At 43.6% G+C, this 16,930-nt stretch overlaps 1 protein-coding gene across 1 annotated transcript in view; it reads right to left on the reverse strand.

The window, feature by feature from the left end:
* cpamd8 (C3 and PZP like alpha-2-macroglobulin domain containing 8) overlaps positions 1 to 8,275 on the reverse strand; it is a 108,392-nt gene extending 100,117 nt beyond the window's left edge. Inside the window, exons 1-3 of the mRNA XM_063032606.1 lie at positions 7,838 to 8,275; positions 7,219 to 7,370; positions 7,074 to 7,096 (exon numbers count right to left, since the gene is read on the reverse strand). Coding sequence (XP_062888676.1) covers positions 7,074 to 7,096; positions 7,219 to 7,370; positions 7,838 to 7,917 — 255 coding nt within the window. The 5' untranslated portion in view covers positions 7,918 to 8,275. The remainder of the gene's footprint in view (positions 1 to 7,073; positions 7,097 to 7,218; positions 7,371 to 7,837) is intronic.
* Between the last annotated feature and the right edge of the window lie 8,655 nt (positions 8,276 to 16,930).

Raw genomic sequence — 16,930 nt, forward strand, 5'->3', positions numbered from 1 at the left:
ATAGCATTGTACAGTGGATAAATTCCTGTGTTGATAACTATTAGGAACTTGGTAATGTTCTAATTTGTTCTATATTTCATTTAAATACATAATTTGTTACTCAGTTAAATGGTCCTTTGTCTTTTTTATAGCTTTTTATCTATTTCCATGAAACTTCAGTTAGTTGGGGCAGCCACTCAGTTGAGCCAAAACATACTGGTCCCACTGTGTCCCAATTAACCAGAATCTAATGCATTCCATTTGTTTAATTATAGGTAATATTAGGGTAATTGTTCAATGAAATACAAGAATTACAGTAAATAGATGCAGAGCAGTACATTATGGGATACTATAAAAAAAATGGACATCTCTAATTTAGGGAGAAATGGGTTTATAGAGAGTTCTTAGGAATGGAAACCTTGTGTACAGTGAGGGAGTTAGATATGGCCCTTGTGGCTAAAGGGATCAGGGGGTATGGAGAGAAGGCAGGTACAGGGTTCTGAGTTGGATGATCAGCCATGATCATACTGAATGGCGGTGCAGGCTCAAAGGGCCAAATGGCCTACTCCTGCACCTATTTTCTATGTTTCTATGCAACCCAGGGACTGCTGTACTAGGATTTGCACACAGTCAGTGTGTACAGCACAATGATACACTTCCTAGTAAGGATAGTGCACAACTTGAACGGTAATGTGTAAATGGTAATGCTCCCATGTACTCGAAGCCCTGGTCAATCTCAGGGAAAGTGGTCCTGTAAGGTGTCGTTGGATTAGCCAGAGGAGTAACCGCAGTAACTTTTTGTGAATATTCTGTGGCCACCGGTGTACGGCTGATGGAGGATATTAATCCTTTGGCACATGGCGGGTGATGGGGAGGCTAACGTTTTTTGCTGGAATAAGTGGGGGGCGGATTGATGCCTTGCGTGGGAAGGGGGAAGAAGGGGATTTGTGGCTCTAACATTTTTCCCATCATTCACTCTTTGAGGTTTTTCTTCTGGATGCCCTTAAGACATAGGAACAAAATTAGGCTATTTGGCCTGCAGAGAGTAAGAATTTCAGGCTGTATATTGTATACATTCTCCAATATTAAATTGAACATGGATCAGATTTCTGAATGGACAATGAACCAACCCATGAGCACCACCTCACTACTTCTGCTCTTTTTGCAACGATATAAATATATTAACATATTTGTAATAATATATACAAGTACAGTAATTATATATATTTCTTATTATAATTTATAGTAGTTTATCTATTGCACTCAACTACTGCCACAAAACAACAAATTTCACGACATGGATCAGTGATATTAAACCTGATTCTGATATGTGGGAGTTTCAGTCAAACTAGCAACTTTATCCCAGATGGCTTATTGAAGTGTTGGAGCTGTACCCATCCAGGCAAGCAGTGTATTCCTAGCTTGTGCATTGTAGATGGTGTTCAGCCCATCAGATGCTAGGAAGTGGCCCACTCATTCCAGAACACCCGGTCTCCTGCTTGGTCTTGTAGTAACAGTTGGTTCAGGTGAAAGTTCCATGCTGATGGTGAAACATCTCAGTGATGTTAATGCAATGGGTACCAATGATCTCTGACAAAGACACTCAAACTCTGCGATAACCATCATATTTACATGAGCAATTCCTATTACAAACACCCCTGCAGAAATTTATAAGAAGCTAAAATCAGAACAAGTGTACCTACACACAAGAAAGCAATCCATTTACAGAGACAGGTGTGTAAAGAGGGCCCGAAGGATCATTGGGAATCCGAGTCACCCCAACCACAAACTGTTCCAGCTGCTACCATCCAGGAAACGGTACGGCAACATAAAAGCCAGGACCAACAAGCTCCGGGACAGCTTCTTCCACCAGGCCGTCAGACTGATTAATTCATGCTGACACAACTTGTATTTCTATTATATTGACTATCCTGTCGTACATACTATTTATTAAAAATTACTATAAATTGCACATTGCACACTTCGGAGGAGACGTAACGTAAAGACTATTACTCCTCATGTATACGAAGGAAGTAATAAAGTCAATGCAATTCAATTCAATCCAGCCTCAGGGAAAATCTTATTTTCTCTGGACATCCACATTGTCCTGTGCAGATACAGTACTGCAATGGTTCTGTTTTGCCTTTTACCACCTCACTGGGAACCTCTATTGACAGAAACTAGAACTGCAGGCCGTTTTCAGCAATGCACTAGCTTAGCTCCCAACTGTTCCCGCGTCAGGAATACTGTTCGGAGTATCACCTGAAATTATTTATTTTCCTTATTCAGAATAACCTTCTTATTAAATACAAGCTACAATGCCAAACTATTTGTAACTTTGTATCAGCTCCAGATTGCTTGCAGATCATAGGACTACTGGAATTTCAGCACAGAAGGTAGGCATTGTTCCACAGTATCCATGTGACCCACAAACCCAAGTTAATCACACTTCTCAGATTTTGGTCTGTGGGCTGACAGGTAATAGTTCTTCAACATCATTTGAAGCATCTCATTTCAGTACCCCACTGAGTGAAGTAGTTTTTCCCCTCAACTCCCCTCTCATCCTTCCATCAATTAACAAGTCTATGCCTCCAAATTTTGTATTTATGTCTCTAAGTGAAATGCCCTGACTGTCTACCCTGTTGAATCCTCTTAATATTTTATACAACCTTTCGTCACGTGGTAACCAGGACTGTAAAACTACCTTAGCTGTTTCCAAACTAGCTTTAGACAATTAAAGCAAGGCCTTCCCACTCTTGCATTGTATTCCTCAACCAATAAAGGCAAGTACTTTTGTAACAGCCCACTGACCCATCCTGCCACCTTCAACAGTTTCTGTATTGGCACTTCATGATCAGCACGTTCCTTTACTTAGCGTTTACCAATAACTACGTATTCTTTGCTTTGTTTGCCCTCCCTGAACACATCATGTCAGATTTCCCCCTTACTGTATTCCATCTGATTCTTTCCAGACCACCTATCTAGTTCAACATTGCCTTCCTGTGGCCTTAAACTTTCTTCCCATCATCCACACTGTGGAGCTTTTTTCATCTGTATCAATCTTCTTCATGGTGGCTTTTAAGTTTACATCCAAATAGTTTCATATTCTCAATCACTCAGGATTGTAGATGACTTGCTTATTTTCCAACTTGAGGTAGTCGGTGTTGTAATGTGTAAAAAGTCACTGGAGAGACAGAGCAGGTAGGTATGAGGTAGTCTCTTTATTCGAGAAAATGAGACACGGCAGCATCACATTCGAGGAAGAGAGCTGCTTGACCCAACACTACATGACATTTTATATACCGAAGATCAAAGGACAATTCTATAGTTACAATGTATCTACAATGCTTCCTTTGAATCACACATAACTCTCACCCACCCCCCTTTGCACCTACCCTCCAAAGAATATTAATCAACATTGTCTGGTCCTTCAATCAACTGCTCTTTTCACAGCTCTAGGATCCCATTGCCCAGAGCTGCATTTTAAATTTAATCTACAGTCCATATTCAGATCTGAAGATTGGTGCCTGAAGATAGTTGCTGAAGTTACTTGCTATATGCCCCAACCACAAGAACACCCTAAAAGTTGGGAATTACGGTATGGGAATTGCGGACCCCAGACACGCCTGTTGCAGTTGGTCTGTGTCTCAGAAGCACTCAGGAGGCAGGAATCACGACTGCTCTCCAGGCCACCCGATTAGTGCCAGCTTTGATTCCTGGTCTTTGAGCACTTCTTTCTTCAGTTGACCAATATCTGTGCCTGTGCACTAAAGGTGGTGGTGAATTTCATCATCACTATCTACCTTCGCTGATAGGTATCTCCGAAGATCTAGAAGGCGATCCTTGTTTGAAAACTCATCTTGGACCTTGAGCGATAGGGCAGCATGGAGGGAGAGTGAGAAGATAATGTTGCCTGGTGGGTCTGTTTGGCAGAGGACCTTTGTCTTCCAGTCATTTAATATACAAACGGTAATTCCCACTCTCTTTTACGCTCCATAGGAGAAGTCAGTGATAACAAGGAGCTAGGTCTCTGAATAATCACGTACACAAGCATCATCTGCATACTGTAAATCAATGACTGAAGATGAAGAAGATTGAACAGCTCTTGTTCCTCTCTAGATGAACTGCACTTGAGCATCAAACAGTAATGCACACCATGAAAAGTGAAGTACTGAGTACCACAGAGCTCCACTGAACTTCCATCAACTATAACCCTGTACTTTGTCACTGTCAAGTTTTTAATAAATGATGCAAACTTTCCCCTTGGACCCCCGTGGATTTTTTTACTTTATAGATCAATCTGTCAAATAGAAAAGGACGAACACATTACCAAGTTGCTTTATGAGCATCTCCCAGTGTCTTGGTCAGTTCTATCCTCAACGAACTCTGAGGGTTACAATAATGTTTCCACTGCAGAAAGTTACAGGCCATTCCATCGAATCTTCAGCAGGAGCACTCTCCTCCACAGTAAAGCTTAGACACTGAATCCCAGTATCTGTGGGGAAAGGATGGATCAGGCATGTTCCATGATGCCACTACTGACCACTGAAGTCATTGGCTGCCAACTGGTTCCTGACACAGCAGAGTAACTCCTTCAGATATTAGATGGGAAGCCTCAGTCGCCCTCATCACCAACTGCAACTCTGCAACGCAACACAGCTGGACCCACTGGAGAATGGATGGGACACTATGATCACAGCTTGAACCCAGCAACTCACCATGGGAAGGACTCTAATAATGCACCCTGTCTAATGGCAAAGAACAGAACTATGGAGATCTCAGTGGAAAAACACCTCGCAAACAAATGCTTCGTCTCCAACCCTACTGAGTCAGTACTTGAGTCAAACTCACAGCCAGACACAGACAGTCCAAAACTGGACAAAGAAAATGTGGCCCTCATTTACAGTAATGGAAACACCAATCTCCTCCTCACCGCAGCAGTGAAAGGCAAACTCTAAAACATCCTCAAAACTGTTCACTACAATCTTTTCCAGGGCATATTCCCACAGCCACACCATACATTATAACTAGTTGCTACACTACAGGAAGCTGACTGGCTGTGAAGAATTTTTTTTTTGCATAAACCTGAGATACCGGAAGGTGAAAGAGAAAAGACAGGGTCATTCTTTTCCCGAGTTGTGGGTGGTTTCAATTGATCCTAATGAAAACACTTGTGTACAGAATCTGAAGATCACAACATCAAGATGAAAAGGAATAGCAAGCACAGAATACATCAGGATTGCCACAGCCATCAGGATCTGAAATGAAGCTGTTCAGGGCTATGCTACATGTGAGAAGACCAAGCTTCTGTTGTATACGGACTGGCGCACAAAATCAGGTTCGAGCATCTATCATCGGGGTCCCCCACTCCCTCCACGCCCCCACCCCCACCCATCCAGGCCATGTGCAGAAGCAGGAGATACAGAAGCCTTGGGTCCCACACCACCAGGTCCAGGAACGGTTATTACCATTTAACCATCAGGCTCCTGAACCAGCACGGATAACTTTACTCACCTCAATGAACTAATTCCATAACTCAAGAACCCACTTTCAAGGGCTCTGTGACTCATGTTCTTAATATTATTTATTTATTATTGGTTTATTTTAATATTTACACAGTTTTCTTTTATACATTGGTTGTTTATCTTTGTGTGTAGTTTTTCATTGATTCTATTGCATTTCTTTGCACCTACTGTGAATGCCTGTAATAAAATGAATCTCAGGATAAAATATCGTGACTTTGAGGATAAATTTACATCGAAACTTTGAATTTTGGAGTTTGTTTCTTTGCGGTTGAATATGAATTACGAAGCCCTGATAATACTCATTTGGAACGTTCACAGTCTCAGGCCTTGGACGCAATTAGCTGAGCCTTGTAGTTAGGGTCAACCCCAACCCATCACCAATTTCACTTGGGATATAGGACTCACTAGCCATTGCTGCTCCCCAGGGTACAGGGTACACATGCATCAACTCTCCCTCAGGCACATAACACTAGCTCTCTCCGGGCATGGGTTCCACACTAACTCCATCTACATTTCATTGTTGACTATCAGTTTGGGATGAAGAAGAATCTTTTCCCGGCCCTGGGACGTCTATGATGATTCAGGCTTGGCAGCCAAGAGTCACTAGGCAAATAGAGTCTATTAAAGACTTGAGCTGATACGATTGCTGCCATACCTCATACAACAGATGGCCAAAGGAGTCTCAGTCTCAGCTGTCCTGCCCTTTCTCCTTGCTTTCTGATGTTAAACCGCCTGCCTTCGCTCCACCTGTTCCCAAAGCTGTGGGATCAGAGAAACAGGGTTCCCAGACCCCAGGACATCATTGAAATCATGGATAAAGAAAGAATAATGAGGAAAAGAATTGAAGAGTTTGCTGAAGTTTTGCCTTTTGCTGTTTTCTCCAGAGGTGCTGAAGCCTCTAGAGTGGCCAATACCCTCAAACCTCCATAAGTTGGAGGAACAAATGTTCCCACAGCCGGCCCCATGTGTGTGTCAGTGTCCACCTCGATGCCCACAGCCAGCAGTGGGAGGAAGGGCTGGAGGTCTTATGTCATCAAGAGTCAGAACCTGACTGGGGGGAGGAGGTGCATATCGGGAGGGGAGTCAGCAGCAGGTACCGGGTGACACCTTTTGGCCAAAGGCAGGATGGTGAAACAAAGGTCACTTTAACAATGGAACCCAGAGTAAACAGCTCGACAAAATGTCAGAATGAGGGAACAATAGGGAAGCTGAGACAGCAGGGTCGGAGGTAGAGAGCGAAACTGAGCAAGAACAGCTGACAAGGAAGTGAAGAGAAGTTGGGCAACAGGTACAGCGGAATAAAATACATGAGAAAGATGCAGAATGTTAGACAGGGCAGATGAAGTGACATTCAGAGTTATAGGGACAGCTGGAAGGAGTGGTAAAGGCTGAGATGGTGTATCTTGAGACACAACAATATTTTTAAGGGGCAGGGAGAGGGAGAAACAAAAACACTCAAAGAGTCTGAATGGGATCTACATTGTTGTCAAGTTCACCACTTACACATTGGCTGGGTCTTAACACTCCCTCTCCCAAACTTTATCTGACAGGAAATAATTGCCACCTTACCTTTAATGTGACTGTTCCCTTTTCTGCAAAATAAAACAAATACCATATATATCGATTACTAAAACACAGAAACACCTTTCATTAAAGCTGAGATGAAGCAAAAGTTTACAGCAATCTTTCTGAAGCTCAAAGCATGAGAACTCACCGAAGACAGAGCCCTGACTATGAGCCACCGTTTCTCCTTTCACCACCAACTGGACATGGACTTTGGTTTCTGATAGTGGCTTGAATATAGTAAAGCTGATGACTGCATCAACCCCTGCCCTGAGAACTGAGGGAGCTGTTACCAGGTAACCCCTAGAACAGAGCAAAGGATAGACAGATAAAGAGGCTGCATTGGATAGTGGCACTCTCTCACTCACAATCTATACCCTCAAATGCCAGAACGTGCCCCGATATAAGCCCCTTTAAACAGAACACATCCTCTTGCTCTCTTACACACACCTTTTTCGCACACACTCGCACTATCTCACACACTCATTGCACACACATTTTCTTTCTTAGAGACGCATTTTCTCGCACTCTTGTGCAAACACGCTTTCACATGCACTTTCTCTCACACTCTGAATTTCTCTGCACTCACACTTTCTTAAACACATTCACACTCGCACATTCACGCTTTCTCCAACTCTCAGTTACTCTGGTGCACACCATCTCTTATCACACCCATTCACACTCACTTTCACACACACGCGCTCACGTTCTCAAACACGCGTACATTCTCACACATACACTTCCTCGCACACTCACTCACAAACACTTACTGTCTTTGTTGGCACCGAGAGAGGCAACAGTAGCCCACGAGATTGGCCAAAATCCACCAGCAGCGACTGAACTGCCTCATTTCCAGAGTCCGTTGAACGGCGCGGGTGGGAATGAAACCGGTTTAAAATGCCGCCAGGCTGCCGTGTGCTCAGAGGGCACTTGGGGCCATCGAGAGCCGTGAACCCGTAGCTCCGAGCACCTCCACTTAGTCTACCCTCACGGGGAATAACTTCTTCCTCCGTGGATCAAAGCTGAGGGAGGTTTTACACTCACGGTCTCGGCCTGGCCGGCTGTTGCTCCCTCACATTTGCTTCCGGCACTCGCTGTGGGGACAAGGCATTCCTGCCTGAAAGTTACAGGCTCCGCACTGCTTTGATGGGAAGCTTTTGTTTCTACCGATGTCTCTCTGGTTCCGTGCGGTTGGCTGTGCCCGGGACCGATCCCTATGCCCAGCGAGACCCAGCATTGGCTGACTTGGCATTAGTCACAACTCTCCTCACCAATGACATCCCTGGGCTGTAAATACCGGCCCGCCCCCGCCCCAGACCCGCCAACTTTACACAACACAAAATTAACAACCGCTCAGTAAATGACAGCGCCGGGAATTTCCTGTGGCTTCACGGCGCCACGGGACACACTGAGCGCAGCGGCGTAACTGGGTCTGGGTACATGACTTCAGTCCTTTCGCCGGGGGCGGATCAAACATGGAATCTCCTTAGCAGATCACTGACAGGTCCGGGAGGTGGGGGCAGGGACACGATTGCTCAGGGGAGGGGAGGGGACCCACCCTGCTCAAAGCCGCTTGGTCCCTGGGTTAATCCACATCTCTCCACCCCTCCCCAGATCACCGGATCAAGTGGAGAATCTCCAATATTGTGCTTTCAGACACTCTCTCTTTGCCGGCTCCTTTCTCATGACGAGCTGACCCAGAATTCAGGAAGACAACTCCCCACTTCGTCTCCCACTCAAACCCTGAAAAAAAAATCAAGTCAGCTTCGCCCCGGCTGGAAATAACAACACAGCAGAACCGCGGAAATTTATGGCGCACAAAGAAGCCATTCGGCCCATCCTGTCCATATCAACCAAAAATGGGCGGCTATAGATTACAGCTGGAGTCCATTCTGAAATGCTCGGCAAATGAAGTAACCCGATATCCACAAGACAGGCGGAGACTGATGACTGGCAGGTAACATGCACCTCCCAAGCTAATTGAGCATCTCTAACCAAAGAAAATCTAGCTGCGTCCCTTGACATTCAAGTACATGTGTACTATTAATATTCCGGGGGTGGGGGGGGGTCATATGTCCAGAAACTTAACTTGACCTTATAAAATAAAAGAGCAGGGCAGGGACTGAGTGTCCACACAGAGTGACCGACACCCAGAAACCTTTCTGTCATCTCCAGGGCACAAACAGTCACACTCTGATTTAAATGTGCCCTTAGTCTAATAAATTTATCTACCAGATAAATCCATATACAACCTTATATTCTTTCTCATTTACCAGACACCCCCCCGCCCCCGCCACTGGGATATGGTAATCTTAATCTTTTGCATGCCTATACAATCTGATATCCCTTCACTGCCTATTCTGATATATCTCTGGTCCACACCTTTATTTCTTTTCCTATCTTCCTTCTCTACAATCTCTTTTACATTCTATCATCTTTTCAATTTATTCACATCACCTTTCACTTCTCCCCTCTCGGAACCCAAGCCCTCCTCAATCCCGCCCGCACAGGATTCTGCAGGCCTGCAGCTTCAGTGCTGATTGGCTCCTTAAGGCCCGCCCCAGTCCCTGACCAACCTTTCACCATTGTCCCTCTGCCAAGGTATCAACAATCTTTTCATTAGTGCGACACAGGCTATTGGAAAGAGAAGCATGAGCAATCTCTTTCTGGACAATGTCCCTCCCAGCTTCTCACATTGTTCCCTCCCCTGCCCCACCCGCCTGGATTCATATTTCGTCTGCCAGTTTGTTCTCCTCACCTCCCCCTAGTATTTTACTCCTGCTTCTGGCCCCTTCCTTTCAAATCCTTGTAAGACCATATGACCATAAGGTATAGGAGCAGAATTAGGCCATTTGACCAATCGAGTCTGCGTCGCCATTTCATCATGGCTGATCCATTCAGCCCCAATCTCCTGCCTTCTTGCCCTGACCAATCAAGAATCTATCAACCTCTACCTTAAATATATGTGAAGACTTGGCCTCCACAGCTGCCTGTGGCAATGAATTCCACAGATTCACCACTCTCTGGCTAAAGAAATTCCTCCTCATCTCCTTTCTAAAAGGATGCCCCTGTACTTTGAGGCTGTGTCCTTCAGTCCTAGACTCTCCCATCATTGGAAACATTCTCTCTACATCCACTCTGTTGAGGCCTTCCAACTTCTGATAGGTTTCATTTAGGTCACCCCTCATTCTTCTGAATTCCAGTTAATACAGGCCCAGAGCCATCAAACGCTCTTTATATGACAAGCTGTTCAATCTTGGAATCATTTTCATGAACTCCCTTTGAACCCTCTCCAATGTCAGCACATCTTTTTTTAGATAAGGGACCCAAAACTGCTCACAGTACACCAGGTGAGGCCTCACTAGTGCTTTATAAAGTCTCAGCATTACATCTTTGCTTTCATATTCCAATCCTCTTGGAATGAATGCTAACATCGCATTTGCCTTCCTCACTACTAACTCAATCTGCAAATTAATCTTTAGGGAATCCTGCACAAGGACTCCCAAGTCCCTTTGCACCTCAGATTTTTAAAAAAATTTTCACCCTACTTAGAAAACAGACTACCCTTCTATTTCTTCTACCAAAGTGCATGGCCACACACTTCCTAACACTGTATTCTATCTGCCATTTTTTGCCTATTCTCCTACTCTGTCTAAGCCCTTCTTCAAAACTACTTGCCCCTCTACCTATCTTCATATAATCTGCAAACTTTGCAACAAAGCCATCAATTCCGCCATCCAAGTCATTGACATATAACGTAAAAAGAAGCCAAACCAACACAGACCCCTGTGGAATACTATTAGTCAGGCAAGACTTTCCCTTGACAGAACTATACTGACTACAGCCTACTTTATTATCTGTCTCCAAGCACTGCAAAACTATATTCTTAGCAATCGACTCCAACATCTTCCCCAAACCCTTATGAAGGATCTTGGCCCAAAACATTGTTCATTTTCAACAGATGCTGCCTGACCATTTAATTCACCCAGTATTTTATGCCTGTTGTTCCAATTTTACTTCAGCTGCAGTCTCCCTTCTCTGACCCGGATATTTCCATTTTTCAGGCCATGCCATTTGCATGCCCAGTGCCAGATCCCAAAACAGACACCTTATCCCATTTTCTGATACGGGAAGGGATTACCAGATTGACAGAAGTAAGGATTAGAGGATGTGTACAAAATCTTCTTGAAAACAAGCAGCAACCTCATTGATTCTAGTGATTCTCTGCTTCATGATGGCTCAAAAATGAAGGAATATCAGTGATGGCACTGAAAACATTGAGATCATGCTTCAGGGAACACAGAATGCCAGTGTAAATGGTGGAAGGAGTGCACCATGACAAAAACTACCCATCAGATCCCTCCTGCCTTATCTGTGGAACAGTATGCCTTTCCCACAATGGCCTCAGAACTCACCTTAAAACCCCAAAACAGCTCGAGTGGAAGCAAATCATAAACACAAGAGATTCAGCTGATGCTGGAAATCCAGAGCAACACACGCATTCATCCTCAATTCCAACAGACTGCTAAATAATAAGAAGAAGAAGACAACAATTTCTTCTCAACCTCCTGGTGCTGTGACGCAGTGTGCTTATTGCCCCTTTCTAATGTTCCACTAATCCCATCAAATACCATCTAGAGCATCTTCAATAAGACCTTAGCTTCTCACTTGCCCTAACAATCACTCTGAACACAACACCCGCCTCCAGCCCATGATCTATTTTGCACACAGCAGCATTTTATTTCAACTCCACTGCCCTGTATAAAAGTTGAACATCTAATCTAAACTTTGAATTCCAGGCTCTGGCGTAATCACCCATGTGTGGCAGAGTCTCCCCCTGCTGCTCAACTAGAGAAACAGCAAGCTACACTCTGCCCAACAGGGAAGCAGGCTACTCAGGCCTTCTGCTCTGTACTGGCCTTGAGACTGCACACAGCCACCACCAACCATTCTCACCCACCACTCATTTCCCCTTCATGTTTATGCAGCGTTGCTTTAAGTGTGTCTCTGCTGTACACCTCAACCTCTCCCCGTGGCAGTGAATCCACATTTTCCCCACTCTCATCCTAATTCCCTCCTGGATTTTTTTTTTTGGTGATATTGATGGCTTCGGCTCCATCTATTTAACCTATTCAACCCCAAGATATTGATATACTGGCAATCTTATGCCCTCACTAACAAGAAGTCTTATTTCATAATTTACTGGCATAATTTACATATCACTATTTAACTATTTATGGTGCAACTGTAACGAAAACCAATTTCCCCCAGGATCAATAAAGTATGACTATGACTATGACTATGACTAAGTCAGCTAAGAGGCAACCACATTGGCCAGACTGGAGAAAAGTAACAGATTTCCTTCTCTTGTCACTATTGGCCCAGATGGGATTTGTGACAATTCAGTCGGTTCATGGTCATTACTTGATTTTTATGCCAGATCAGCTGAATTTAAATTCCAAGCTGCAGTGGTGGAATAGCCTAGTAGGTTTGCCTTTATAGTGCTGCATTCCAGGTCCCACACAACAGTAACTTGCCTTGCTAGAGAATAAAGAAGGTGAACAGTAGATCATTCAACAGCCTGTGCATGTGCCAACGTTCAGTGAGATCTTGGCTGATCTATTGCCTCAGCACCAACTTCACTTTCATAAACACAGGACTCTCAGTCAGAGACTAGACTGATTCAGAGACAGAGTAGTAGGTCTGGTCAGAGATCGCTTAAAGAAAGAGAAGCAGGAATTCCATAGCTTATGACCTTGGCGCCTGAAGGCATGGCTGCTGCTAGTGGGTGATGAGGGTCAGTGGTTGTCTTGAGGCTAGAACCGGAGGGGCACAGCGATCTTTGGTAGATGGAGCCCTGAATCAGATTGTAGAAGTAGGGAGGGAACATTGCACATGGATAGACTCAAACATATAGATGAGAATTTTGGAAATGAGACATGGCTTTAACAGGAGCCAATGTGTCAATGAGCACGAGCGTAAAGGGCAATCGGGACTTGGTGATAGTTAAGTAAGACACAGGCAGCAGAAAAGATGAAGTTGAGAAATAAATGGAGAACTGGCCAGGAGTGAGAGTACTGTATGATGTCCCATTTGTACCGTGTTGCATGTAGGGCAGCTACCGTCATTGAGTAGAACACAGACTAACACAAAATTGACTGAATCTAGCTAACTTATTTTGATGGTGTTTGTTAGGAAAAGAAGGTTGGCCCCAGGATCTGCAAACTAACTCAGTCCTAAGGTTGGCATTGTTGAGGTAGTGATTGACCGCAGTTTGAGACATTACCTCTGTGTCAGGTCTTTGCAAGAGCACCCCAGTTAGTCCTACTCACCTAATTTGTCCCTGTAATGCTGCACATGTTTTCCTGCAAGTACATATCCAATTCTCCTGTGAAAATTCCCATTTTATTTTAATCATAACAGCTGACACTGTTCCTCTTTAAAAATTAAACAAAATGCTAAATTCCTCCTTGGTTCATTGACTGTTCGTTCAGATTGTAGTGGGGGTTTCAACCTCCACACGTCTTTTTGGGATTGAGCTCTAGACCTACACAACCCACTGAATGGAAAGATTTTTTCTCATCTACCCTCTAGCTTGTCTATCAATTATTTTAAGGATGTGATTATGCTGGAGAAGGTGCAGAGGACATAAAACAAGATGTTCTGTAGACTGGAGCATTTTAATATAGGAGAGAGAGGTTGGTTGTTTTTCTTTGGATTGCTGAAAAGTTGTTTCTATTCTTTGGAATGGATAAAACTAAGGCATGACATGATATTATGAAGGGGATAGACAGAATCGTCTGTAAAAATTCTTTTTCATATGGTAGTTTGTCTAAGAAGGCATAGGTTCAGGGTGAGAAGTTTTTATCTACTCAGTCAATGCTTCTTACAATTTTATTACCTCATTTTCTCCTGGCAAAACAAACCCAGTCTATTCACTCTCTGGCCATTAATCAAACTCTTTCAATCCAGTCGACATGATGAATCACCTCTATACTCTCTAATAACCATGATACTGATAACCACTCTCTGACACACTGTCATGATAACCACTGGCGATTTTAACATGAAAGTGGATTGGGAAAACCAGGTCAGTACTTGACCTCAAGAGAGAATTTGTAGAATGTCTAAGGGATGGCTTTTTAGAACAGCTTGTTGTTGAGCCCACTAGAGGATCGGCTGTGCTGGATTGGGTATTGTGCAAAGCTCCAGAGGTGATAAGAGAGTTTAAGGTTAAGGAACACTTAGGGAACAGTGATCACAATATGATTGAGTTCACTTTGAAATTTGAGAAGGAGAAACTAAATTCCAATGTGTCGGTATTTCAGTGGCATAAAGGAAATTACAAAGGCATTAGAGGGGAACTGGTCAAGGTTGTATGGAAAGGGACACCAGCAGGAAGGACAGCAGAGCAGCAATGGCTGGAGTTTCTGTGAAAAATGAGGGAAATGCAAGACAAATATATTCCAAATAAGAAGACATTTTTGAATGGAAGGAGGATACTACCATGGCTGACAAGTGAAGTCAGAGCCAAAGTAAAAGCAAAAGAGAGGGCATACAAGGAAGCCAATGATAGTGGGAAGATAGAGAATTGGGAAGCTTTTAAAAAGTTGCAGAAGGAAACTAAGAAGGTCATTAGGAAGGAAAAGATAAATTATGAAAGGAAGCTGATGACTAGTTTCAAAGAAGATACTAAAAGTATATCTTTTTAAGTATATAAAGGGTAAAAGAGTGTTGAGGGTAGATATAGGACCAATAGAAAATGATGTTGGAGATATTGTAATGAGAGATGCAGAGATGGCAGAGGAACTGAATGTATTTTGCTTCAGTCTTCACAGTGGAAGACATCTGCAGTATACCGGACATTCAAGAGTGTCAGGGAAGTGAAGTTTGTGCAGTGACAATTACGAATGAGAAGGTGTTCAGGAAGCTTAATGGTCTGAGGGTGGATAAAACTCCTGGACCTGATGGAATGCACCCTCGGGTACTGAAGGAAGTAGCTGGAGAGATTGCAGAGGCATTAACAATAATCTTTCAAGAATCGATAGATACTGGCATTTTACCAGATGACTGGAAAATTGCAAATGTTACTCTGCTATTTAAGAAGGGTGGGAGGTAGCAGAAAGGAAACTATAGACCTGTTAGCCTGACATCTGTGGTTGGAAAGTTGTTGGAATCGATTGTTAGGGATGAGATTATGGAATACCTGGAGGCACATGACAAGATAGGCCAAAGCCAGCATGGTTTCCTGAAAGGAAACTCCTGCCTGACTAACCTACTGCAATTTTTTGAAGAAATTACAAGCAGGGTAGACAAAGGAGATGCAGTAGATGTGGTGTACTTGGATTTTCAGAAGGCCTTTGACAAGGTGCCACACATGAGACTGCTTAGCAAGTTAAGATCCCATGGAATTAGAGGAGAGTTACTAGCATGGGTGGAGCATTGGCTGATCAGCAGAAAACAGAGAGTGGGAATAAAGGGATCCTATTCTGGCTGACTGCCGGTTACCAGTGGAGTTCCACAGGGGTCGGTGTTGGGACCGCTGCTTTTTACGATGTATGTCAATAATTTGGAATATGGGATTAATGGATTTGTGGCTGAATTTGACGATGATACAAAGATAGGTGAAGGAGTGGGTAATGTTGAGGAAACAGAGAGCCTGCAGAGAGACTTAGATAGTTTAGGGGAATGGGTGAAGAACTGGCAAATGAAATACAGAGTTGGAAAGTGTATGGTCATGGACTTTGGTGGAAGAAATAAATGGGCAAACTATTATTTAGATGGGGACAGAATTCAAAATGCAGAGAAGCAAAGGGACTTGGGAGTCCTTGTGCAAGATACCCTAAAGGTTAACCTCCAGGTTGAGTCAGTTGTGAAGAAGGCAAATGTAATGTTGGCATTCATTTCTGGAAGTATAGAATATAAGAGCAGGGATGTGATGTTGAGGATCTATAAGGCACGCGTGAGACCATACTTGGAGTATTGTGTGCAGTTTTGGGCTCCTTATTTTGGAAAGGATAAAATGACATTGGAGAGGGTTCACAGAAGATTCACAGAAAGGTTCCAGGAATGAAAGGGTTACTGTATGAGGAACGTCTGGCAGCTCTTGGGCTGTATTCCCTGAAGTTCAGGAGAATGAAGGAGGATCTTATAGAAACATTCCGAATGTTAAAAGGTCTGAACAGATTAGATATGGCAAAGTTATTTCCCATGGCAGGGGAGTCTAGGACAAGAGGGTACGACTTCAGGATTGAAGGACGTCCATTCAGAACTGAGATGCGGAAAAATTACTTTAGTCAGAGGGTGGTAAATCTGTGAAATTAGTTGTCACGAGTGGCTGTTGAGGCCAAATCATTGGGTGCATTTAAGGCAGAGCTAGATAGGTTCTTGATTAGCCAGGGCATCAAAGGGTATGGGGAGAAGGCAGGGAAGTGGTGATGACTGGGAGAATTGGATCAGCTCACAATTGAATGGCTGAGCAGACTTGATGGGCCGAATAACCTGCTCCTATATCTATTAGATGGTCTTTACCACTCCATCGACCTGTGTTGCAACTTTTAGGGCTCTATGGACCTGAACACCAAGGTTCCTCAGTCGATCAACGTTCCTCAGCAACCTATCATTTACTGCATATGCCCTACCCATATTTAACTTCACAAAATACATTGCCTTAGACCTGTTGGGTTAAATTCCATCTGGCCAACTTTCCATCTGATTTATATCCTGCTGTAGCCTTAGACTACATGTCATCTATAAACTTAATAATCACACCTTCTTGATTCACATCCAAGTTTTAACAATAAAGGCTGCACCACCAATCACAGTGATAGAGTACGGATCACAGACTCACATGCAGAAATGTA

This window comes from Mobula hypostoma, chromosome 24, assembly GCF_963921235.1.
Source record: "Mobula hypostoma chromosome 24, sMobHyp1.1, whole genome shotgun sequence".
NCBI lineage: Eukaryota > Metazoa > Chordata > Chondrichthyes > Myliobatiformes > Myliobatidae > Mobula > Mobula hypostoma.